General features: G+C 35.8%; 1 protein-coding gene across 2 annotated transcripts in view; it reads right to left on the bottom strand.

The window, feature by feature from the left end:
* The window catches only part of USP32 (ubiquitin specific peptidase 32), a 212,016-nt gene that overhangs the window by 63,870 nt on the left and 120,809 nt on the right, over positions 1-27,337 (bottom strand). For both annotated transcript variants that reach the window (XM_060081803.1, XM_060081802.1), the window contains exons 5-10: positions 25,669-25,828; positions 8,967-9,098; positions 7,004-7,111; positions 5,038-5,153; positions 4,598-4,660; positions 3,315-3,398 (exon numbers count right to left, since the gene is read on the bottom strand). In XM_060081803.1, the coding sequence (XP_059937786.1) occupies positions 3,315-3,398; positions 4,598-4,660; positions 5,038-5,153; positions 7,004-7,111; positions 8,967-9,098; positions 25,669-25,828 (663 nt within the window). The remainder of the gene's footprint in view (positions 1-3,314; positions 3,399-4,597; positions 4,661-5,037; positions 5,154-7,003; positions 7,112-8,966; positions 9,099-25,668; positions 25,829-27,337) is intronic.

A 27,337-nucleotide genomic window follows, 5' to 3' on the forward strand; every position in this document is an offset into this window, starting at 1 on the left:
AAGTATTTACTGTTGATAGGTACTCGGGTCATTTTCTGTTTGGGGCTGTAACAAAAAGTGATTATAAGAACTTATTCTATGTTTTTTGGTGCTCAGATATACAAGTTTCTGTAGGGTACATACATGGGGTAGATTTGCTGAGTCATAGAGTATACATAAAAACAGCCAAACAATTTCCAAAATACTTGTAAGAATTTATATTCCTACTGGCAATGTGTAAGAGTTCCAGTTTCTTGTTATCCTCAACAATGCTTCATATCACTTCAAAGCTAACCATTCTAGTGGATGTCTAATGGTACTCCAAGTGTGATTTTAAAATGTATTTCCATTATGACTAAAGAAGTTAGTCCCCTTTCATAATTATTAGCTATTTGGATATTCTCATTTGTGAAGCACCTGTTCAAGTTTTTTGTACACTCTGATATTGAGCTTCTGCCTTTTTTTCATTGATTTTTGCTCTTTGTATGCCCTATATACAAGTCTTCTGTTGGATACAGGTACAGCAAATATATTGTTATCTTTTCACTTTTTTTTTTTTTTTGGCCACACCACGTGGCATGGGGAATCCTAGTTCCCCAACCAGAGATTGAACCCATATCCCCTGCATTGGAAGCGTGGCATCATAACCACTGGACCATCAGGGAAGAAGTCCCTCTTTTCACTTTCTTAATGGTATCTCTTGATAAAAAGAATTCTTAATTTTACTGAAGTCCAACTTAAAACTTTTCTTTATGCTTAGTGCTCTCTGTGTCCTGTTTAAGAACTCTTTGCCACCTCAAAGTCATTAAAATATCTCCTATATTATTTTCTAGACATTTTACTGTTTACCGTTCAAATTTATTAGATTTATAATCTACCTAAATTACTTTTCATGTATTATAATGGGGTGGGAATAATGATGCATGTTTTCACCATGTGAATACTAATTAATTCAGTACCACTTACTGAAAAGACCATCCCTTTGCATCTGCAATGCAATGTCTTCTTTGTTATAAATCAAGTGATCACACCTATGTAGGTCTGTTTAAGAACTCTCAATACGTTCCACTGGTTTGTCTAACTTTATGCAGATATCACATTGTCTTAATACTGCTGTTTTATAACAAGTTCTAATATCCAGTAATACAAGTCCACTGTTCTTTAATATCACCTTTGCTATTTTTATTTTTGGCCCTTCATACTTCTCTGTGTATTTAGAATCAGCTTGTCAAGTTCTGCAAAAACACAATGACAACAATGAACTTCTTGGGATTCTGATTGTGAGTGCACAAATCTTTAAATCAACTGAAGGGGAATTGACATCTTTAAAGTACTGAGCCTTCCAATCCATAAATATGGATTCTCTCCCTCTGTATTGGTTTTTTTTATTACTGCTGTAACAATTATCACAAAATTTGCAGCTTAAAACAGCACAAATTCATTCTCTTACCATTATGTAGGTCAAAAGCAAGGCATGGATCTCACTAGGCTAAAAATCAAGATGGCAACAGGGCTCTCTGTATTCCTTTCCGGAGGTCAAAGGAAGAATATGCTTCCTTGCCTTTTCCAGCTTCTAGAATTCACCCACATTCCTTTGCTCATGGCCCCTTCCTCCTTCTTCGAAGCTAGCCACTTGCACCTCTCTCACTCTTCTTCCAACGTCATTTCTTTCTCTCTGACCACAGCTGAGAAAGATTTTCAACTTTTAAGGACTCATGTGATTAGACTGGACCCATCTGGATAATACAGGCCAATCCCCCCACCTCAGAGTCCTTAAACTGATACATCTGCAAAATCCCCTTTGCCATGTAAAATAACATATTTACAGGTTCCAAGGATTAGGGCATGGATATTGGTGGGGGTGGGGGTAGGGTGCGTTATTCTGCTTACCACATTATTTAACATTTGATACTCTCTGACAAATGTATAAGATAGAAGATCCTGCTCATGTTTAGCATGCTTCCTCTGCAAAATATTGGGCACTGAGTTTATTAAAAAGGATTGAAAATAAAGTATTACCACAGGAATGGTTTACTAATTCTACTGATACTTATGTTACACTTAAATACTCAGGCAAGAGTGGGATCTTGGCAAATAAAATAAGAGCGTAATTCAAGCTTTTATCACTGAACTTACCAGCTAACTCTACCTATTTTAAGACACAGATAGAAAATAAAACTAATTAGCATAACAGTCTGCTTACTCACATATTAAGTGAACATAAAGTTTACTTAAGTGGTCAAAATGTTTATATAACTAATTATGACTTAAAGTAGTTGAGAATATTATTTCAAATGAGATAAAAAAAATAGCTGATCCATTTTCATATTACCAAGTAAGTCATTTCTGTTTATAGTAGTGATTTATATTATTTTTGTACATTTTTTATTTTGCAAAGCCATCAACTTAAATCCCTGCTGAAAACTGAGAGTGGAGCAGCTGAGTGATTTATATGGATATTATAGGCTTATCAGATTGCATATGCTTTAAATATACATTAATGAGTCATTAGCTATCAGGAAGAGTTCCATTTCCATTTATTCTAACATCATTGTGCCACAGACAAGTTACTCTTTATTTGCAATGGAAGATCATGATACATTCAAAGATACTAAACCTTTCTGGCTTTCACAGGGATGCTTTTACAAGGAAAGGAAAATATAATAAGGAGAATCTAAAATATTACTATTAAATCAACAAATATTTATAAAGAACCATGAAAAATGGGAAACCATAAGTTATTTTTTTTAATTGGAGCAAGAGAAGTATTTTAACTGGGAAAACAGTTAAAATATGGCTGCTCACTCCTAGCAGCTATTCTTTCCTCCTTCTCCTTCAATCTTTTTTGGACCTTCTAAAGAGTTAGAAAAAAAAACAAAACTGAGAAACGGTCTTGCATCTAAGATAATCTCCTAACTGGGAAGAATGTATATTTTGTGAAAAATTTACAGCTGCCTACTTATGATCCATCTCTCTGTTCACACAGCCTTACTTGTTAGGAGGGGCCTTTAAACAAGACAACAATGAAGAAAAATAGCAAATTATAATGGCTTTTACAATTTAAATTATTTTCTATGTGTCTACATTCTCCTCTGTCATTAGTTGTAAAATAAACATAATCAGCTCTATTCTACCCTCCTATCGTCTCATGACTTTGAGAAACTCCAGTAGGCATTCATGTTCTCTCACCATCCTTCAGGTCGTGTACGGGATAATGTAGTTCTTTTTATAATATATGGTTTTGTAGCCTGGTTGTAATAACCATTACATAATGGAAAAGATGCAGAACTACTGGTACCACTGTCCTCTGTACCTGTCATTTACCTTAAACATACCTGGAAAAGTAGATTCAAAAATTCATTGGCAAGAACATTTTTCACACTCCAGATTTGATAGTCTTCTAGAGTAAGATGGCCCATCTGAAAGAGAAACAGTATTGTAAAATATCTCATTTTTTATAGTATTTGAATAAAACCTGGTTTATTAAACTTCTAATTGTCATATGTCTGAAAGAAAACCAATAATTTAAGGTAGATGATATGTGTTTATCTGAGAAGTAGGCCAGCTAGGTTAAGTTTAAAAGTAACCAAACTTTGTTGAAATAGTCAATGGCAATGAGGACAATTTATCACCAACAATCTTCTTCCTCCAGTAAGACATGGGAAATAACTCACAGTATCTTCTGGTTCAAAGGTTACTTACGGAACCCACAAAAGGCCCTGAGTAGGGAAAATGAAGCATTTACTAATTTTGAAAGCATTTTTGCAGACTCTTTGGATTATGCCCTTTGATCCTAACAATTTTCTAAGACCTTCTTAGAAATATCTGGCAATTTTATCAGAATTCTTAGAGATTTAAAAGAATTTAATAAATATAAAAAAATGAGTATCTACATTACATTTCCCCAAAATACAATTTAACATTACTCTTATAATTGAGTAAAGCAATATTTTCCTGGTGTCAAAGTGTACCAAAAATTACATTTTCATACAGAAGGCAAAATATATATAAGCTATTACATGCTTATTCTGGCTGCCATTAAAGAACTCAGAAGAGATCTTTACCAATATTACTTTTTAAATTTTTTAAAAGAATATATGTACCACCCAGATTGAGATAAAAGGTCATTTCCATCATTCCAAATATCCTTATGGTCCTCCCCAGTTAAATCACTCATCCCCGAAATCATTGTTGTAACACCTATTACCATTTTTAAGTTTTGCCTCTGTTCTCGAACTTCATATAAATGGAATAATACAATATGTGTTCTTTTTTTCTGTGCATTCTTTCACTCAGTATAAGGTTAGCCCTACCATAACTTATTAAAATGGAAGAAATAAAGATTATAAACGATGGCAAGGGCTGTGTCTACTTAATTTTTATAAAATGCCTAGCTTATAAAATATAATAAATGTTTTTATGTATATAACACTTAATGGAGTTGTTTAAAGATGGAATGGGCTAGCTTTAGAGACAACTTGGAGGTGTTGTAACCACAGATCCAAATAAGCACTTGGTGGGGATGAGGTAGAAGAGATTTAAATATATATATAAACTACATATACCAATTCAGAGTACAAGATATTTTTAGAAAAGGATTAGTCCCAGCGAGACTCACCTTTGTGGTGTCATGTGCATTCAATATGCCTTCTACAATGTCAGATAGATCCATGTGTAATTCCTTTAAAAACAGAAACCCAAAGAAGTAATTAGAAAAGAGTAGATTTCATCTTTATTAGTCAGTGACTAAGGTATACGATATTTTGGTCAAGTATTTTTTTAAATTACCATTAATAGATTGTTACACTTGCTTTTAAAAATTAAGCCAATTTCCCTCTGGTTTCATTTTTACTTTACACAATACATTCAGTTTATGAAATTTTCTAAGGCAAGTTCTTTTCCCAATTTTGTACCTTCAGCTATGGATATTTTGAGTAGCATAATATAGCAACTAGAGGTAATAACAAATCCCTTTCTCTTGATCTCTTTAAAAAATTTTTCACTCCATTTTCCTGTTGGAAATTTACATGCAACAAGATGTATACAACCAGAATTTACCGGGATGTCATCGGTGCGGTTGTCCTTCCAGACCTCTAAGAGTGCAACCACCATGTCTCTCAGTTCAACCCTGGAGAGAACTCCATCACGGTCAACATCAAACACCTTGAAGCAAACTAAAGAAAAGAAACTCTTATGAAGGGAAATTACTTTTATATTCTGAAGTACAATACGTTTTACTGGAAGCTGCCTTAGTAAAATTACTTAGTTTCTTAAGCAAGTATATTCTGGATTAAGTCTGCTCATCTGGAGCAGACTATGTCTTTAAAGTCCTCTGAACTTGTAGGACTTCCTACACATACTTGCTAAGTCTCTCTATCTACAACACTAGCCAGGTTGGAGAACGCTATCCTTCCCCCAAAACTAGAGTTAAATTCCTTGCGAACTGAAAAATAAGAGCCAAATTACTATACAATACCTTACAGATTTTGAGGAGGTAATTCAAGCCTTTAAATTAATTTCTAATATTTAAAACTGATCAATTCAGAGTTGATTCTCACAATGCTGAAAATGTTTTATCTACATTAAGAATCAACAATAACAAGGTGGTACAGTTGGCCCTCTGTATCCACAGGTTCCACATTTGCAGATTCAAACAACCACAGATTGAAAATACATAAAAATTAAGAAAAAATTTTTCCATAAAGTCCCCGAGAGTAAAACTTGAATTTGCCACACTGGCAACTATTTACATAGCATCTACATTGTATTTACAACTATTTACATTGTATTAGGTATTATAAGTTACCTAGAGATGATTTGAAGTACACAAGAAGATGTGCATAGGTTATATGCAAATACTATGCCATTTTATACAAGGACTTGAGTATACATGGATTTTGGTATCCAAGGAGGTCCCGGAACCAATCCCCAGCAGATACTGAGGGATAACTGTGTAAAGATTTTGCCTCTCCAATGTAATTAAGGCACACTCATTTTTTGCCAAAGAGCAATTTCAACTCTTCAATTCTTTGTTTATATACACAGACTAAGAATTAGAAATAGCAGCACTTTGCTAATTAACAACAAACGAATCACTCTAGTTTATTAACTTCCAGTAGCAAAAAAGAAATTTAAAAAAAATTTAAGGCAATAACAAACCTCAATTGAAAAGCAAAGATTTCGGCCTCTTTATTTAATATTTGAACTTTAATGGGAACAAATAATCTATCATAAAGCCAGGTTGGAATAATGGTATATCATATCAGGGAAGAAAAAAGAAATATAAATTTTTTAGATTACATACTTATCTATTTCATATACTCCCATAATAATTATGCTTTTAAATCATGGAGTGCATCACAGCACATTACTGAAGAATATCAAATAACAAGTAGCATACCCCAAATAGGCAACATTTGTGAAGCTGTATTTTAGAAAGACACAGAGATAATGACACTTGTAAATACATTAGAATTAGGTTCCAATTAAATGTAAACTGTTGCATTTCCTCAAATATAGAAGATTTATTAATTTAATATACTTATGCTTATAAATTACACTATAACATTTTAGTTAGGCTTAAAAGACCATTTTAGTATTTAATAAAAGTGTGTTTTGATCATAAATTTCACTTTGCTAATAAAATATTAATGTATTCAAGTGACAGAAAATAAGTTATACTTCAAGTCATACAAGACACAAAATTCTCTATAGACTACCAGAAAATATTTTCTAAATGTGTAACATTTTCAAATACATCATGACTGATGTAGTTCATTTATCATGAACTGCACATTCATCAGGAAAAATCAACCCCGTTACTAATGACAAATCACAAATCACTCCACAGAAAATAGGTGACTGAATCCTTACAGCGACCTCAGTAAAACCTCAACATGAGACTGCTATTTGCCAGAGTAATGAAAATTCAAGCCTCAATCCACAGATGATTTTTATAGGAATGAATGTTGATTTTTTTTGCTGTATAGTTTGTAAATTTTGTGACAATGTTTAACACACTTACATTTTTGTCTTTCAGCCAGGGGTCCTCTGCAACAGGCTGATAACCCACAGGATATCTCCTTAAAATCTATGTGATTGTCACGATTTTCATCAAAAGCATTAAACAAACCTGTAAAATAGGAAGACAATGTAAATCACAACAAACTTCCTAATGTTAATAATGACATGTTTATGAAAGGAGGCATGACTCCCACAAACTGACTGAATTAAAAAAAAAAAAGTTTATCAGTAGTTCCCATTGTCCTTGGAAGTATTTCTCTTTTTCCTGGTATAATTATAAAACTTAACTTACTAGCAGAAAATACATTACTATCATTTAGTGTTTGGTTTTGTTTGCCTGCCTGTCTCTATCTTATATCAATTCCTATAGCTAAAAATGACTTCAGCATGTAAAAAATAAAAATCAGTTTAAAAAATCAAGAACTGGGGCTTCCCTGGTGGCGCAGTGGTTGAGAGTCCGCCTGCCGACGCAGGGGACACAGGTTCGTGCCCTGGTCCGGGAAGATCCCACATGCCGCGGAGCAGCTGGGCCCATGAGCCATGGCCGCTGAGCCTGCACGTCCGGAGCCTGCGCTCCGCAATGGGAGAGGCCACAACAGTGAGAGGCCCGCGTGCCGCAAAAAAAAAAAAAATCAAGAACTGAAAAAAAATGTCAGAGATCACAATTATTCTTATTTGGAAAGACTAAGAAGAAAAAGGAAAAAAGAAGAAAAGTTGAACTGCGTATCAAAGATATACTGTGTTGTTATTAATAAGCTCCATTAAGCTCTTTCATGAAGCAAAGAAAAATAACACACTACATTACCAAAGAAAGAAATTCTGTACTGCAGTCTTCTTTGTATTACTTAATATTTATAAATATTTTAAAATTCAGAAATAAAAGGGAATTTATAATATAATCCTGTGGTTTTCAAACTTTTTGTAAAAAATAGAAATGGAATAATTTTGTTTTCAAATAAAATGACTTATCACTCTCCAGTTCTAGAAAGGTAAAAACACAACTGCACCTTTGAAGTAGGTACAAGCCCTATCTGTTCTGGCTCCCCTAACAGGTATTTCTGAAATACACTGGGAATGCAAAGAATACATATTTTCTGTAAGACTATACTTCTGTGCCCTCAGTTTAAAGAGTAGAAAATCAAAGCTAGAAGTAGTTACATGACTTGCCAAAAGTTAGAAAAGTTTAAAAAGGTCTGAACCGGAAGCAGAACCCAAGTATTCAGATTCCAAATATGGTTTTTGTGATATCACCAACAACCACCCTTTGCATTACTAACTTATTTTTTAAAGTTATAGCAATGAAAAGTTTAGGGCTAAGTGGGGAGCATAGAGATGGTCCAGTCTAGTGGTTTCTTAATCTTTTGGGGGCAGGGGAGGGAGGGAGGGATACAACAGTGGAAACTTCTTCCTTTTTTTTTTTTTTTTGGTGCCACGCCACATGGCTTGCAGGATCTTAGTTCCCCAACCAGGGACTGAACCTGGGCCCTCAGCAGTGAAAGTGCAGAGTCCTAACCACTGGACCGCCAGGGAATTCCCCAGTGGAACCTTCTTATGTAAAAGAAAAACAGTGGAGGCTCTTGAGGTGAGGGAAGAGGTGGGGCTATGTGTGGAAACCTAGAGCTTTGCCTGCTCAGTGGCCACCCCCCTAATCCCTGCACCAGATGCTGAGGCACCTCACTGGAGTACAGTTTTGTAACCACCGTCTCGGTCAAAACGTTTTATATATATGAGAATGTACAGGTGAGAGAGCAAAACTGACTTATGCAAGGCTACATAGATAGACTAGGAAGCTCAAGACTATAATTCCCAATTTAGTTTTTTTTCCCACTGAACTACACTATTTGCAAGAAACTTGCAAACTTGTCACATTATAGCCTTTTAGAGTTAAGATGTATTGGTTAGAAATAAAAGATGGTCTTATGTATGTTTAGCAAGGAACAATGTAGAAATAGAATGATACCTACCTTCACTTAGAGATGGACGAATTGGTGGTGAAACCAATGGGCCAAATGTCTCTAAATCAAATCGTCCAGTTCGGGATTGAGCCTTCAGCAACCAATAGCGTTTCTCCAGATCAATGATGTCTGATTCCTCCACTGAGAGTCAAATCAAACAAGATTATAAAACCTCAGCCTTCTCTTCTGGGCAGTTAGTTCATCCTGATAATGTAACTTCTAAGGATATATTTTAATTTCCCAGTTAAATTGCTAAAAATTACCTAAAACAAAACTCTGAAAGACAAATACATTATATTTAAAATGGAATGAAAATTAAATTCAAATTAACATATAAGAAGCTTTAAAATGGAAAAAAATTTTTTTTGCAGTTCCCCATTTAAATCCAATATGTAAAACAGGAAACAACTGAGACCTTTCTTTATGGCTTCCCACACCATTTTTATCTGTACTCATTTTTGGTAATTTTCAATCTGTATCTTGGATTTAGTGATTCTATATACGTATTCTCTCCTGGCTACACTATAAACATCCTAATAGCAGGATCCCATGTCTGATCCATCCTGTCGATACGGTAACTACACACATTCAATACTTATTAAATAAATGAAAATGAACATGACAAAAGATGTTATAAGTAATAAAGTCAATAAATAAGACAGAGGGTAGAACAGGATTTATAATGTGATAGGTAATAGGGGCATCATGAAAACATGAACATCTTTTTCTCCTCATTCATCAGAAGATGTATTTTAAAAAAAATCACAGGTAAACTCCAACTATGGTTATATTCTATATGTGCATTGTTTTTTTTTTCCCCTCCAAGGAACTAAAGTAAGATTTGGAAAACAAACAAGGTGAGTCTTTCCATTACCCTGGCTTTCTGCCTGCAGCCTCTTCCCAGACCTTGGCAAGGTATGAGGAACCTAAGCAGTGAAATTTCACTGAGTTAAGAATAGAACTTGTTGTTCAGGGAGGTTGAGGTAGCTCAAGTTTACAGGGCAGAATACTGGAGAGGAAAGAGTTATGTAGAGAAAGAGCTCCAGAAATATGAACAGGAGTCTTGCTGAGTTTTGGCAGAGTACTAAGCTATGTATGCATAGAGTGAAATTCATTGAGGCTGGACTAGGAGATGCCTAAGTTCTGACCAGCCAGAGCGGAGATACCTTGTTGAACACTGGGAGCATTCACAGACTCAGAGGGTCACTTAATCAGTAGGGGAAAAACTAACTCTTAGAGTGAAGGCTACTCCAGACTTGCCCCCAAAAAACTTTAAAAAAAATTCTAGAAAATATCAACCTGATCCAAAAATAACTGCCTATCAAAACAAAACAAACTTCCTATTTTAAAGGATGACAACAGAATCCATTAGCCATATAACATTCATAATGTCTAGCATCCAAATATATATATATATATATGTACATAAAACAGTGGGAAAAAGCGATCCAAAACCAGGATAAAAACCAGTCAATAGAAAAAGCCATAGAAATAACAGAGATGATGGAATTAGCAGACAAGGCTTTAAAACATCCATTATAAATATCTCCAGAATTTAAGGAAAACCATGACTATATTGAAAAGAGAAACGGAAACTATTAAAAAAAAAAGTACCAAATGAAACTACTAGAGATGAAGAGTACAATACAATCATCCCTTGGTATCCATAAGAGATTGGTTCCAGGACCCCCATGGATACCAAAATCCAAGGACGCTCAAGGCCCTTATATAAAATGGTGTAGTATTTGCATATACCCAACGCACATCCTCCTGTATACTTTAAATCATCTCTAGATTACTTATAATACCTAATAAAATGTAAATGCTATATAAACAGTTGCTGCTGCGTGGCAAATTCAAGTTTTGCTTTTTGGAACTTTCTGGAAAAAATTTTTTTCAAATATTTTCAATCCCCAATTGGTTGAATCTGTGGATGCTAAATCTGTGGATATGGAGGGTCAACTGTACTTGAAATTTTAAAAATTCATGGGAGATTAACTGCAGATTAAAAAATACAGAGGAAAGGTCAGTGAACCTGAAGACTGAGCAATAGAAATTATCCAAATGGAAGCATAAGGAGAAAAAAAAGACTGAAAAAATTAGTAGACTCTTAGTGACCTGTAAGACAATACCAAAAGTATAGCATACATGTTACTGGGGTCCCAGAAAAGAGTGGGCAGAAAATATTTAAAACAAATAACAGCTGAAAACATTTCAAATTTGATTAAAATCATAATCCCATAGATCCAGAAGTTCAGTGAAACTTGTGCAAGGAAAATTCAAGGAAAACCAAACCAAGGCAAGACACGATGCAATTGCTGATAAAGTAAAAATCTTAAAAGCAGCATGAGAGGCGAGAAAAGATACATTACAAACACAGGAACTAAGATAAGCAATGATTTCTCTTCGGAAACAAGGGAGCCAGAAGATTAATGGGGGGAGAAAAGGGTTTGAAAGGAGAAAAAAAAACCCTGTTAATCTCAAATTCTATATCCTATGAAAATATCCTTCAAAAACAAAGGCAAAATAAAGTATTTTTTGGACAAACAAAAGCTGAGAGAATTCATCAACAGCAGAACAGTACCAAAAGGAATGTTAAAGGATGTTCTTCAGACTAAATTAAATGATACCAGATGGAAATCAGTATCTACACAGAGCAATGATAAAAACAGGAAACACCCAGCCCATAATGTACATCTGATATCATTAATCATGACAGATTTTGGATAGAAGTTTAGTTGAGCTTTGGTTAGACTAAGTTTACCTCTAGTTCAAATGTTCTGAAGGTGAGCTCAGATTTCTATTCAGGAGAGCTCAGAAACTGCTAGTTTTTGAAACTGGAGATCTATAAACTCCAGCCTGAAGGCTGCATACATGTTTGTATAAATAATGTTTTATTAGAACACAACAATGCCATTTACTTACATATAGTTTATGGTTGCTAATGTGTTACAATGGCAGAGTTGAGTAATTGTAACAAAGAGCCATATGGCCTACAAGTCTGAAATATTAGCTATTTGCCTTTTAAAGAAAATGTTTGTCAATCCCTGTGTTGAAACTGCATAACCACAGGACTTCAAGACTGCAACTCCATAAAATGACAGCAGCTCAGGACCACAGAGCCTTAAGATTGCAACCTTCAAGATTTTGAGACTTCAAAATTATGAGCTCATGAAACTGCCTAACCCCAGTCTCAGCAAAATTTCCACAGGACAGAATTACGGGGTGGAGATGATTATCTTTGCACTTGCGGTTCCTTCAGATTTAAATCTGAAACGGGTTTTTCAAAGTTTGGCTGGCTTCTCATTATCCCAGCAAAGACTGTCCTCAGGCAGGCTCACTCTTCTGGCAGCCTTAGCCCCAGTCTCAGCCTCTGGCCTCAGAAATGAAAGCACCTTTATATTCTTTGATTACCTAGGAAGCACTTGTCCCTCTGGAGTTCAGTTTTGTTTTGTTTTTTAAAATTTCTTTGTATTGCTATGTCTTCAGTGGCTTTAAAGATTATGATTGTTTGGTTTATGTAGTGATTTCGTGTTATTAAAATGGGAATGAAGATCCTTCATGTCTTTCTACTTCCCAACCTAAAGTAGAACCCTTCTCCTGTTATTTAACATGATTCTGAAAATTCTCACCAATGCAATAAGATACGAATATGAAGTATAATGTTAGAAAATAAGCAAGGTTATTATTTGCATATAAGTAGAATGCATTCCAAAAAACTCAAGGAGAAAACATTTAAAAATTATAATTGAGGGCTTCCCTGGTGGCACAGTGGTTGAGAGTCCGCCTGCCAATGCAGGGGACATGGGTTCATGCCCTGGTCTGGGAAGATCCCACATGCCACGGAGCGGCTGGGCCCATGAGCCATGGCCGCTGAGCCTGCGCGTCCGGAGCCTGTGCTCCGCAACGGGAGAGGCCACAACAGTGAGAGGCCTGCGTACCGCAAAAAAAAAAAAATTATAATTGAGTTTAAAAACCTGTAGTGATATAAAATAAATATATAAAAATCAATGTTTTTCCTATATCTCATTAATAACATGTAAGAAAATATAAAAGAGAAAAAGCATAACAATAATAGCAATTTCCCCACAAGAAACAAATATCCAAAAATAAAAGTCAGTTAAGAAAATGGGGGTCAGATTATATAGGCCACTGTAAGGACTTTGATTTTAAGTGAAATTGTGAACCAATGGAGGATCTAAAGCAGAGGAGTGACATGATCCAACCTACAGGATCACTCTTGACTGCTGAGTTAAGAATAGCCTAGTGGCCAGCTAAGAACAGAAGTGAGTTTAAATCATCAATATACGAAATTAAAAAGCATTAAGACTACAATAAATTAACAAGTATAAGACAGACAATTCATAAAAAGGGGGGGGAGTTAATTTCACTAAGAATAAAAACATCATTTCAGAAGAAAAATTTAAGCAGAATCATGCTACTTTTCTGCTTCAAAACTTTTTTAACACTCTTCTCGCAAGATACCTGCATGGCTATTACAGTTCTTTCAGATCTTTACTCGATGTCACATTCTCGGATCTTCTAAACTGCACCCCATCCAATGATGCTCCCCCATCCCTCTTCCCTGCTTTACTTTGTTCTCTAAGACTTATTTGTTTTGTTTGTTGTTTCCTCCAACTAGAACATATGCTCCTTGTAGGCAGGCTTTTTGGTCTATTTTATTCATTGCTATATTCTAAAACTTAGAATAGTATCTGGTACATTTTGAGCACTCCAGAAATATTTTTTTAATGGACAAGTAGCTTACAAGTTACCTGGCAAGACAAGAACAATGTATTTTAAACTTTTAGTTATTTCAAAGTATTCATTCTTACTCTATTCCTTAGCAGTTTTGGTTTTTCTGTCTTTCTTTTTTTTTTTTTTTTTTTTTTTTTTTTTTAAGTTTTTTTGGCTGTGCTGCACAGCTTGAGGGATTTTAGTTCCCCGACCAGGGTTTGAACCCAGGCCACTGCAGTGAAAGTGCTGAGTCTTAACCACTAGACCACCAGGGAATTCCCATAGTTTTCTTTTCTTTTCTTTTTTTTTTTAAACAGAAGTATCTACTTCAAATACCCAGATGACTGAATTTATTTAAGAGGAATAATTTAAAATTTTAGCAATAGGGAGAGTAATCACAGGAGTTTGATATATAAATTGAGCATTACTGCCTCATTTTCCTAAATAAGATGTCTGTTTACTCCTTTTATGATGTGAAAGGAAGAAAGAAAGAGAAATCTCTTCTGTTCCTCCAGAGAAACAGTTTTCTCAAATTCTAAATTTTCTTCCAAGTAGTAGATCTGCAGATTAAAAATATCTGACACTGAAACCAAAGGTAGAAGACAGAAACTATGTTCTCATTTTTATACATCTAGGTACTGAGCATATAATGGGTATTCATGAGTACTTCTGATCAGTTGGTGTTTAGTTAATACACTAAATTAGAACACAGAAAATTCACATCAACTTCCTCCCAAATGTTTTTACCTTTGAAAACTAAGTTCATTAATCTTAAACAACACCATTTTTTTTGTTGAAGTAGAAATGTGGAAAGACAAGTATATTTAGAAGACAAAAATGATCAGATTGGTTATGGCTACAGTTCCCTTTTAAGTTTATGTGATCTGTTCATTTATAGTTACAGACTGTAATTTGTTAATCAAATATTTGCAAAAGCATGCTAAAGTAAATTATATATATTATCATTACCCAAACATTTTACATGAGTTGGCAGCTGAACTGCTGAGAAGAGGAAAGATAGCTAACCTTATTTTCACTTAAAGAAGTTAGAGGTTAACAACTGCAGTAGTTACTCTATTTGCAATTCATAAATAAATATCAAAACTTATACTTTACTAGCTAAATGGGAATGAATTTATCACCCACCTATTGGTATAATATTTTCTGGTTCACAACAGCAGCATACTATATTCCCAACATTCTAAATAGTTCTTGGCCTGCCCTTTGGGCCATCCTAATCAAGTCCCACCTTACCGGAGGCTCCAGCTGCAGAAATTGCTCTTTAATGCCAGAATTGGATTCTTATTTAAAAACAAAAACAAAGCCAAGCAAAATATCCAAGTATTTTCAAACAGTAACACAGTTCTTTAACATTTCTGAGGAAGCAACCTGTTCTCAAAAGCAATGACCTTCTGCGATCTATTTTAAGGCTTACATCATTTACAACCAGATAAGAGGATAATGAAGGAGGGACATGCAGATTTACTAGGCAGTTTATGGCCTAAGAATCACTGAAGTACTTTTCTCTTACTGAAAGGAGTTTTTAACATTGCAAACTAAAATGTGGCAAGGGAATATAATAATATGCATATTTTTAGTTGAGATAATAAATGCTAAAATAAAGCATTTGAGTTATATAAATTTGACTTAGATAAGAAAAGAAAACCAATCAAAATGAGTTCAATGGCCCTAAAATTAGCCCAAAATACTACATTAATTACCTCAGTATCCAGATTCTACTACTTAAAAGAAATCACTCTTATGATACATTTTAGGGAAACTCTAAAAAACATATTTACAAGAAAGAGTTAGCACACATATTTTCTTCCAAATAATATAGCTAAACTCTATGAAAAGATGATCACCATTAAGGAAAAAAACTCTCAATTAGTTCTTAAAACATAGTTCTTAAAATCTTAGTTCTTCTAATTACCTATTTCACTGTTGGTAAATGGGGAATCATTCAGTGACCATGCCTGGATCAAATGAAGTTAATTATTAAAGAGAAATTTAAAACAATAATCATTTGAAGGTATCCCAAGGGGAAAAAAAAGGAAATTGGAAAAGTGAAGCTGCAAGATTGTCTGAAGTGAGTCTGAGGAAGATGGCTCACCACAACCACAACTATCACATGACCACCTCCTTTTACCTGCAATTACAAGCTGCTCATGAAAGATTAAAGAAAAAAATGACTGTGTGTCAATAAACTGTCTTTAAATCCTAAAATGATACTAAGCATGCACTCTGGGGTTCAAACATCCCAATTTTGGCACCTATTAGCCATTTGATCTTGAGAAAGTTTCTTTAACTTCTTGTAGCTGTGGTTTCCTCATATTTAGAATGGAGATAAAATGAACTTCAGAGGTGGCACAAGGATTAAATGAGATAATGTACAAGGAGTATAGTGCCTCCTTTAGTAAGGGCTCAGTCTGTATGTGGTAAATTGGAACCTTCCAAAGAATTTTTGGGGAAAAAAAAAAAAAGTACAGGAGCTATAGTCAAGATCATTTAATATTCTACAAACATTCAATAAAAACATTTTATGTGCTTGACATTGCGCTAAAAATTATAGACATGATTGTGAACAAAATAATTATGTTTAGATTCTAATAGAAGAGAAAATGGGTCATTTTAATCCAGTGTGGAAAGTACAATGAAGGAACAGAGACACAGGGTTTTCAGGGAGCACATAAGCAGTGAGGCCCTAGAAGTCTTGATATTTAAAGAGGTACACACAGAACATCTTAGGGTTGACCAGGGAAAGGAAAACTAGTGTGGCAGAAGAAGGATATTGCAAGCAGAAGTAAAAAAGCATATGTAAAAGTCTCTAGGAAAAACAGGTAGTGATAGGACAGAAAAACAAAAAGAATAATCGTTGTATTCTGCTATAATTCAAAAATAAGGAAGAGGATAACCTATAGAAAGATTTATGCTATGGACACAAGATAAAAGACAAAAACAAGAGAGAACTTTACTTTCCAGTGAGTGACAAAAAAAGAGTGTTAAAGATGGCAGTTCAACCTAGAATTAGTAGACAGTTTGGTTAGAATGTAGACATTTCAAAGGTTAGCATCTAAAGGATAAGCCTTCAATTCAAACTCAAGCAGAGAGATGCCAGACTGTGATTGGATAGGACTATGCATGTACAATAGTAGGGGATTTGATACACTGAACTAAATTTGTAAAAAGCTGATTAAAACAAATTACAATATGAGTTTATAGTCTGTGGCTCCAAATTCCAACACTATGTGGTGCTAAATAACCATGAACAAAATGGGTGGGGAAAGGCTATTACAAGAAAAAGCCAAATGACTAGTTAGTCTTAGAAAGTAGGATCTTCTTTCAGATATCAATAATAATAATAATAAATTTGTACCAAACTATTTCAAACATTTAACTATACAGAACATGTATATGTTCTCTGATTCTGAATATCAAAATGTTTAAAAATTAACTTGTCATTAAAAACACTATATATTTGACAAAAAAAGTCTTTTTAGGAAATCTAATCTTAGGTATTTAAACAGCAAATTATACAAGAAAAATATATCAGTCTTGATAAAAATCTGGTTAAGATCTACTCAAGCATAAAAACTTGGACTTTTGGCTAAAGTTCTAATTCAGGGAATTCCCTGGCGGTCCAGTGGTTAGAACTCAGTGCTTTCACTACTGAGGGCCCGGATTCAATCCCTGGTTGGAGAACTAAAATCCTGCAAGGCGGTGCAGCCAAAAATAAGTTCTAGTTCTAATTCAATTTCTTAAAGTTAAATAAAAGGTAAGGTAACAATAGTTTGGAATCTGAAGTTCTAAAAACTGTACTGGCCATGACAAAATCTAAAATCTTGTGTAAATCAAATCAGTTAGTTATTCTAACTCTGTATTGAATACAAATAGCGCCCCAGTTTCATTTGTGATTTACACGAAAGAGAAAAAATTTGATTAAAAATGGCAGTATGTTCAACTTACTGTGACTTCAAATTTTACTTTATAATTGTATGTGAAAAAGTAATTAAAGGCATCTGCACGCTAACATAAATGTTATTTACAAGTGAAAAATTATAACTCCTCTTTGTTTCCTAGATACCTTGGGTCATTACACAAATTTAAATGGAGTCAGTGATGCTTTAAAATAAATATTTTCTGTTTACTTATAAATCAGTTAATAACATTCTCTATTTTTATCCTGCGTTTCCACATTCCTGACACATTATTTGAAAAGTTTAATGTACCAAATATTCTTTGAGTGAAAAAGCCTGCAAAGACATCCACAGAAGCTGAGAATTTATAAATAATATGATAAATCATAGACATCAGAATGTAAACCTACCCATGTCAGAATTTCTGTAAGACGTTTAGCAGTAATTCTGACTTTGTCTTAATGCTTTCATAGGAAAGCCCACTAAGAAAGGAGCCATTTGCTGAAGCCAGCAGCAAATGAGTTGTCTGTTGTACTAGTTTATTTTTGTTCTTTATTTTTATAAATTCTAAAATAAAAGAAAGCAAACTGGTAAGAAAAACACTTTCTTCCCACAGACATGGTTGAGTTAATTTTTGTACTGATCTACAGTCCTCTCTTAGAAAACTGCTTGCTCCCGAAACAATTACTCTCTGGAGAAAGTGGGATGAAGCTCACTGACATTCCCAAGCCAAGTGTTCACTAATACAAAAGGATGCAGGGAACTTCTTGATGATCCAGTGGTTAGCACTCCATGCTTCCACTGCAGGGGGCACAGGTTTGATCCCTGGTCAGGGAACTAAGATCCCTCATGCAGTGCATGCAGGGCCCAGCCAAAAAAAAAAAAAGAGGATGCATATTCATTGTAAAGCACCTACCTATTCTATACCAGGCATAATTCTGAGTCCCTTAAAAAAGGTACTATCTCATGTATTCCTGAAGGGTAGCACCATATACCACCCCAAACATGCCACTTTAGCATAAGGGTTATTTTGAGTTGAAGGCAATTGAGAAGAAGCTGATACAAAAAAGAAGCTCTCCACCTCCCCATTAGCCTAATTTATAAAGATGTCTTACCTGCCCTTCTACCAGGAAGAAGTTAATCACCAGAGACCACTCTAGATACTTAGCAACCTGGAGATAGCACCAAAGGAAAGAATCTACATAACAAACCTTATTAACCAGCCATATCAATCAACAGTTTCTCCATGTATTTGCCTTCCCACAATGTGCCATCCCTAGCAGCTCAAAGTCCTTTTCTTTTGTCTTGTCACATCTCCATAAAATTATTGCTCTTTGCTAAGATGCTATATAAGCTCAGGCTCTAACCACCCCTTTGAGTTACTCATCACTGAAACTTCTGGTACATAAGTAAGTTAGTTAAGTATCAATAGTAAGAAAGTAAGCTTATGTTTTTTTCTTGTTATCTGTCTTTGTTAGTCTAATTTAAAGGGCCCCACCCAATGAAACCAAGATAAGTAGAGGAAAATACTTTTCCTTCCCCACACTCCTTACAACACATCTATGAGGTACAGTTGTATCATTATCCCTGTTTTCCAGATGAAAAAAGAAGTTCATAGAGATTAAATTTCCCACAGCTACATAAATAATAAGTAGCAGGGCCAGAGTGTCTGACTCAGAGTCCGAAGAACTCCTAAATACCACATGAGTATTATTTCTCAAAATATAGTTCATGGTCCATCTATATCAGAATTACCCTGGATATCTATTAAAAGTACAGAGTCCTAGGAACCACTGATAAAAACCTTTGAAGACAGAACCAGTAACCTGCACTTTTAATACCCTCTTCAAATAATTCTGAAGCTCAATAAAGGCTAGTAACTACCAGTATACAATAGTGGTTTAATAGTTGATTAACTTTTTATTTTGGTGTATTCCTCTTACAAGAAAAAAGGATACAACAAAATTCAGCCAAGAGGTCAGCAATTAAAAATGTTATAGATAACGGAGAAAACTGAAAGCATAGTTTATCTCTTCAAGTTTTTACCACACACTACCAACTTACTTCTATGGCCACCAAGGAAACCAAAGGGTGCGTTATAGGAGGAGAAGATAATTAGAAGATAATTAGTTCAGATAGCTTATTCTCTATAGTATTTGAAGTAAGTTAATTTTCTGTAGCTCACATAATTTATCTAACCAAAAATGTTAAAGGTAAGATCTAAGAACAAGTAACTTTGCAACCTTAAGCAGTTCCTTAAATTTACAAATATAATTCATTTTCCCCCTAAAAATGTATGTCTTTATATGAACACTCACATACTATGAAGCTTTTAAACCTTATTCAAACATGATGATTTATCTTGGTCCTTCTCCCTCGTATGGGTTTAGTCCTACAATCCTAAAACAACATATTCTTCCTGCTCACTCCTGGGGAAATCAAATGTTTAAATCAGTACTTAGAATGTAGATGAATAGGATATAAGTCTTGTCCTCAAGGGACTTGTAACTTCTGATGAAAGACAAAGACATTTCCAACTGACTCTAAGGTAAGGCAAAAAGCATCTTAACTGCTTTACTTGAAATGTTAAGTGTGCAGGAATGCAAAGAGAAAAGTGATTAATTCAAACTGCAGAAAAATGGAGAAGGCATGACAGCATCTGAGTTGCGTTTGATGACAAAGTATTTCAATTGTCAAGAACTGAAAGATGGAATGTGTTCTTAAATGAAGGAATATTAGGAGTGATGGTAGATAGGGTAGCTATAAAAGTTCATGGTATAGTCATGGAATATTGACCAGGGCTCTGCAGTTGAAGCAGAGAACATATGTGAGGAGAAACAGGTATGGAAAATTAAGAATAATAAACTAAGAGACTTTAGAGTTATACTAAGGCTTTTAAAACTTTATTCTACAGAAAATGAAAAATTTTCAAAGGTTTCTAAGCAGGGAAATTAAGAATGGTTTTGGGTTTTTTTTTTTTTTAACACAAAACAAACCAGAAAACAAAAAACAAAACCAGAAAACTTGTCTTTCATTCTTTCCTATCATTAACATGTAGTCAGATAAATAAGGAAAGCTATCACAATGATGATAGTAGCAGAGAAAGATGTAAGAAATATGGCTGAGTTAAGATTGTTAGGATCTAGGGCTTCCCTGGTGGCGCAGTGGTTAAGAATCTGCCTGCCCATGCAAGACACATGGGTTTGAGCCCTGGCCCGGGAAGATCCCACATGTCGCAGAGCAACTAAGCCTGTGCGCCACAACTACTGAGCCTGAGCTCTAGAGCCTGCAAGCCACAACTACTGAGCCCACGTGCCACAGCTACTGAAGCCTGCGCGCCTAGAGCCCATGCTCCGCAACAAGAGAAGCCACCGCAATGAGAAACCCGTGCACCGCAACAAAGAGTAGCCCCCACTCGCCGCAACTAGAGAAAGCCTGCACCAAAAACCCAACACAGCCATAAATAAATAAATAAATAAATAAATTTATATATATATAAAAAAAAGATTGATAGGATCTAATATGAAGCTTGATAAAGAAGTCAAAGGTAACCTCAAATTGGATTACTAGAATTACAGATACTAGTAACCAAGATGGAAAAGACAGGAGGCATGGAATCTAAAAAATACAACAAACTAGTGAATATAACAAGAAAAAAAGTGGACTCACAGATGACATAGAGAACAAACTAGTGGTTACCAGTGAGAAGAGGGAAGGGGGGAGGGGCAATATAGAGGTAGGGGAATAAAGAGGTACAAACTATTAAGTATAAAATAAGCTACAGGGCTTCCCTGGTGGCGCAGTGGTTGAGAGTTCGCCTGCCGATGCAGGGGACACGGGTTCGTGCCCCGATCCGGGGAGATCCCGCATGCCGCGGAGCGGCTGGGCCCGTGAGCCATGGCCGCTGAGCCTGCGCGTCCGGAGCCTGTGCTCCGCAACGGGAGAGGCCACAACAGGGAGAGGCCCGCGTACAGCAAAAAAAAAAAAAAAAAAAAAAAATCTACAAGGGTATATTCTACAACACAGGGAATATAGCCAACATTTTAAATAACTATAAATGGAGTATAACCTTTAAAAATTGTGAATCACTATATTATATACCCATAATTTACATTATATTGTACAGCAACTATACTTCAATTTAAAAAAAAAAGAAAAGAGAGGAGGAAGAATATGCTGTTTGCTTTTTTTTACCTATAGATGGACTGAAGTGAGGAAAGATAAATTTGGTTTTAGACATGAGAGTAAGATGTTAGAATATATATCCAGGAGGCATTTATTAAAATGAATATGCAGTTTGAGAGATACCTCAAGATCAGAAAACTTCATCTAGGTATCACTTGCAAAGATATGCAAAAGAAAAAAAAAAAAGGCTGTGATGAAGCAAAGCATGTATGCCATTTAAGAATAGAATAGAGCTAAAGGCTGATCCATGAGAAATAACTTAACACTCAAAAAGTAAACAGAAAAAGGATAGCAGTAAAGAAAAGTCAAAAGAAATAATAAAAAGTTAGAAAACTACAATGTTTCAAAACCAAAGGAGAAGAGAATTTCAAGAAAACTGAATGGTCAATAGTGCTAAAATGTTGCAGAGATATTAGGAGGTACAATGAATGACCCTAAGAAGAAACCTCTCAGTTTAGAAATTAGGTCATTATTTCAGGTGAAACAATGCATCTCCGTTCATATTTTAAATAATTCAGTTATATATATATATATATATATATATATATATATTTTTTTTTTTTTTTTTGCGGTACGCGGGCCTCTCACTATTGTGGCCTCTCCCATTGCGGAGCACAGGCTCCGGATGCGCAGGCTCAGTGGCCATGGCTCATGGGCCTAGCCACTCCGCGGCATGTGGGACCGGGGCACGAACCCACGTCCCCTGCATCGGCAGGCAGACTCTCAACCACTGTGCCACCAGGGAAGCCCAAGATAAATTATTTTTTAACAAGGCAAAGGCATTGTACTTTTAGATACCATTAAAAATCTAAAACTCTTCCCACTTGACAAAAAAATAAATAGAAAAGATTGTTTTCAAATTAAAATGGAGCCATATAATGGAATAATATTTTTAACATTTTGATAATTATTTTGACTCATTAAACTTAAATAAATCTGTAATCTTTTTTTTTTTTTTTTTTTTGCGGTACGCGGGCCTCTCACTGTTTCGGCCTCTCCCGTTGCGGAGCACAGGCTCCGGACGTGCAGGCTCAGCAGCCATGGCTCACAGGCCTAGCCAGCCCGCGGCATGTGGGATCTTCCCTGACCGGGGCACGAACCCGTGTCCCCTGCATCGGCAGGCGGACTCTCAACCACTGCGCCACCAGGGAAGCCCAAAATCTGTAATCTTTAATATGGTGTTTTCAAAAACAAGCAATAAGCAGTATTTGCATTTGCATTTGCAAAGTATGTCAGAACTAATTTAACTTTAAGCAACTGACAAAGACTCTCTCCTTGACCAAACTTTAGTCCTACTCCTTTGAGCCCTCTTTTCTACTAGGCCTCGAAGTTGGCCCCCATATCCTGTCTTTGGCCTGCCCAGCTGAATCTTTTTTTTTCCCCATAAATTTATTTTATTTATTTATTTACTTTTGGCTGTGTTTGGTCTTCGTTGCTGTGTGCGAGCTTTCTCTAGTTGCAGCGAGCAGGGGCCACTCTTCGCTGAGGTGCACAGGCTTCTCATTGTAGTGGCTTCTCCTGTTGCAGAGCACGGGCTCTAGGGCACGTGGGCTTCAGTAGTTGTGGCGCATAGACTCAGCAGTTGTGGCTACTGGGCTCTAGAACGCAGGCTCAGTAGTTGTGGCGCATGGGTTTAGTTGCTCCGCGGCATGTGGGATCCTCCCAGACCAGGACTCAAACCCGTGTCCCCTGCATTGGCAGGCAGACTCTTAACCACTGCACCACCAGGGAAGCCCTGCCCAGCTGAACCTTAGCAAAGAATCCTGAGAAATCATCCCTCTATTCTTGATATCTGATCAAGTTCCTCATACCCCATATTTAGTGAATAAGTCTTCAGCCTACTTTTAGCAAGAATTCCCCTACCCTTGATGATTCCTCTTAGTAATTTTCTCTCCACTGACCCCCTCACCTTGCTCCTTGGCTATAAATTACTTGTCCTTATAATATTTGGAGGTAAGACCAATCTCTCTTCCCTATTGCAATATGCTACTGCAAAAGTCTTGAATAAAGTCTTGTTTACCATTTTAACAAATGTCAGAATAATTTTTTCTGTAACATAAGTCATTCAAGGAAAGTAATCACACCTTTAGCCAATAATAATAGAAAAATAATTTACCATACAATCACAAATGAAAGCAAGAGTTCACCAGAATATCCACATGACTGATAACTTAAGTATTACTGTAAGTTAGATAGAGCTTAAAGTAAGTATAAAAAGATTCCCTAATTTTTTATACAAAACAATTTTTTTTAAAAGGCTTTCCTATCAAAAATAAAGGCGGGGGCACTGAAAAGTAGAAACATCAAATTCATTGCCTATTCATGCCAGAATTTATCTGTCAGAACTTCTGGTGACAATGGAATGAAAATGAGAGGGAAAGTAGCTGGTGTATAACTAGAAGCCAACTCATAAATTACATGCACAAATAGACACAAATATCACTTGATACCCAAGGTCCTCTACTCAGTCAACAAATACTTATTTAAGGCTTGACACAGGGTGAATAAAAAAATAATACAGACTCTCTATGATTTAAGAGAGATGACATGTACAAATAAATGGAATGCTATAAATAAATATAATACAAGGACAAAAGTGATAAGTTCATTCAAGGAGGGTACAAAAAAGGTGTTATGAGAGTTCAGAGGAAGGAGAGATGATTTCTCACAGGAAGGCAAGAAAATGTTTTTTGAAAACCAAGCAGACAAGGAAAGATTCTTCCCTAGGGCCTTCAGAAGGAACAAGGCTCTGTTAACACTTTGATTTCAGCTTCCAGAACTGTGAGAGAATACATTTCTGTTTTTTCAGTTTACAGATTGTGGTAATTTGTTACAGCAGCCCTAGGAAACTAATACAGCTTGGTTAAGGACAATTAGTAGAGGGCTATTGTGAAATAGTAATATTGACCCTGGTTCCTGCTAATATTTGCTCTTTGACCAAATTCCTATAATTTCCTGAGTGATAGGAATCTCTGACACAGCTCCTAAATTCTTTGCAATTTTCTGGGTGATAGGAATCTTTTGTTTTAATGTCTGAGATGACTTTTGGTAAGCTCTTAGAAAGGGGCTGGTCACTAGAAAGACCAAGCCCTAATTAGAAACTTGGAACTTTCAGCCCCATTCCCCATTCTCTGGAGAGGGAAGATGAACTAGAAATGTAGTTAATAATCAGTCATACTTATGTAATAGCCTGCACAAAAATCCCCAAAGCACAGGGTCTGGAGAGCTTCTAGACTGGTAAACACATCTACATGCCAGAAGAATTGGGGCATCACAGCTCCACAGGGACAGAAGTTCCTGTGTCTGGGGCCCTTCCAGATACTGCCCTATGTATCTGTTCATCCAGCTGTTCATCTGTATATGAATCAGTAAATGTAACTGTTTCCTGAAGTTCTGTAAACTGTTCTAGTAAATTACCAAAGCCAAGGAGGGGGTCATGGGAAGTCTCATTTATAGGTGGTTGGTCAGAAGCACAGGTCACAGTCTGGACTTGGTGTCTGAAGTGGGGAGCAGAGGGGGGCAGTCTTTCGAGACTGAGCCCTAAAACTGTGGGGTCTGTGCTAACACCAGGTAGACAGTGTCAGACTGAACTGAGACGCAGGACACCCAGCTGGTATCCATAGAGCACTGGAGAATTGCCTGGTGTGGGGAAAAAAAAAACACCCCACACATTTGGAGTATAAAAGTATTCAGTGAGTAGACAAAAAAGAGAGTTTTCCTTTTCAGCGCTATGTACTCAAGCCTCCAGTATTCCATTTTACTATACTCTGCAAGAAAAAACCCCACTGATAAAAGGCATATTCTCATATTCTCGTATTACCAGGCAATTGTATTAAAAAGTGAACAGAACACAATGAAATGCCATTACTTACAATGTGTGACTCCAGCCAGAGTTTGGTAGAAAGTGGGAGTATCACTATCATCAGTGAGGGTCACATATACACCTCCAGACAGTAGCCAACGAGAGAAGGTAAAAGCATCTTTGTTTAGAAGAAGCCAATTTCTAAACTTTTCATAGTTTACCTTTTCACCCTAAAATTAAAACAAGAAAACATAGGTTTAGTCAAATTTTAAGGTACCTACTTGGAACTTATACAACTTGAAATTTGCATTTAATTGACATTTACCCTTCTACCATCTATAAAGGAAGAATTATCTAAATATCACTATATGCTATATACCTGGAGATAAAACTGTTTTCAAATATAATTGTACTTCAGAACTTTCATTTGCATAAAATCTATATGCTAATTGCAAATTATTTCATCAAGTCATTAAAGCAGTGCATTTCTACTAATAAGTCACATTTTATTTGCTAAGGTATATCCTGAAATCAGTAAACTGAATTTCTTTCAATATTTAACAAAACCAACTTTTCACTTGCTTCATCCCTCTTCTTCAGTACTTCAATTGGTCAGAATTAGCATATTTTAATTAAATATGTATGGAATTTAAATATTCTTTTAAATTTCATTGGCGAATTAAAATCTATCCAGGAGTCCTCCTCCAAAAGACATCACTGAAAACATGTATTCACAAGTCAACTAGAATACAAAAAGAAGCAAGGAGATTTCTATTTCTTTGCTTTCTTTCCAATTATTTGTCTTGCTAAATCTCTGGAGAAAAAAAGTATCCAGGCTGAGAAAGAACATCATATGGCTGTGTAAGTCAATCTCTTTGACTGGAAGACAAGAGGACCCAGGTAGAGGGAGGGCCAGATGTTTCTATGAGAAAAAAGGCAGAAGCACCCCACATAGAAATACAATGAAGAATGACACTCAGGAGCCTAGCAGCTCTAATCCTGATGGAGATATTAAGGGATACAAATAACTTAGAACCTAAAAGAGTTATGGTAGAAATAATTTCTATATTGTTAGTAGCATCCTATTAAGTATAGCAACATGCTTAAGCCTCATGGTTTCAGAACACTTAACAGTGCAATCCAAACGATCAAGACAACATTGGAAGTCTTGTTTTTCTACATGGAAGAATATGGCATTCAGACTTGCTGCAGGGATATGAGGACACTGCCAACATGTTTAGAGAATCATAGCCATATTCTTTCTCTACCCCACATTTAGTCTAAAAAGAGGGTTTGCAGTATAAACCCTACAAGCTGATGCACAATTTTTTTTTTTTTTTTTGCGGTACGCTGGCCTCTCACTGTTGCGGCCTCTCCCGTTGTGGAGCACAGGCTCTGGACACGCAGGCTCAGCAGCCATGGCTCACGGGCCCTGCCGCTCCGTGGCATGTGGGATCTTCCCAGACTGGGGCACGAACCCGTGTCCCCTGCATCGGCAAGTGGACTCTCAACCACTGCACCACCAGGGAAGCCCTGATGCACATTTTTACAAGTTAACATCTCTGACATTGGGAAAAGTCTTAAAATCAATAATACCCTTCAATTGTAACTCGCAGGTTTTTTGTTCTTTATAATACATAAAAGCGCATCTTATTAATCGATGGTATCTTAGATATCACCATCTTAGGTGGTAGTTTCAATGGTTTCAGTGAAGCTAATATTTTGTTATAAGATGCACC

The sequence above is a fragment of the Mesoplodon densirostris genome, chromosome 18, assembly GCF_025265405.1.
Source record: "Mesoplodon densirostris isolate mMesDen1 chromosome 18, mMesDen1 primary haplotype, whole genome shotgun sequence".
NCBI lineage: Eukaryota > Metazoa > Chordata > Mammalia > Artiodactyla > Ziphiidae > Mesoplodon > Mesoplodon densirostris.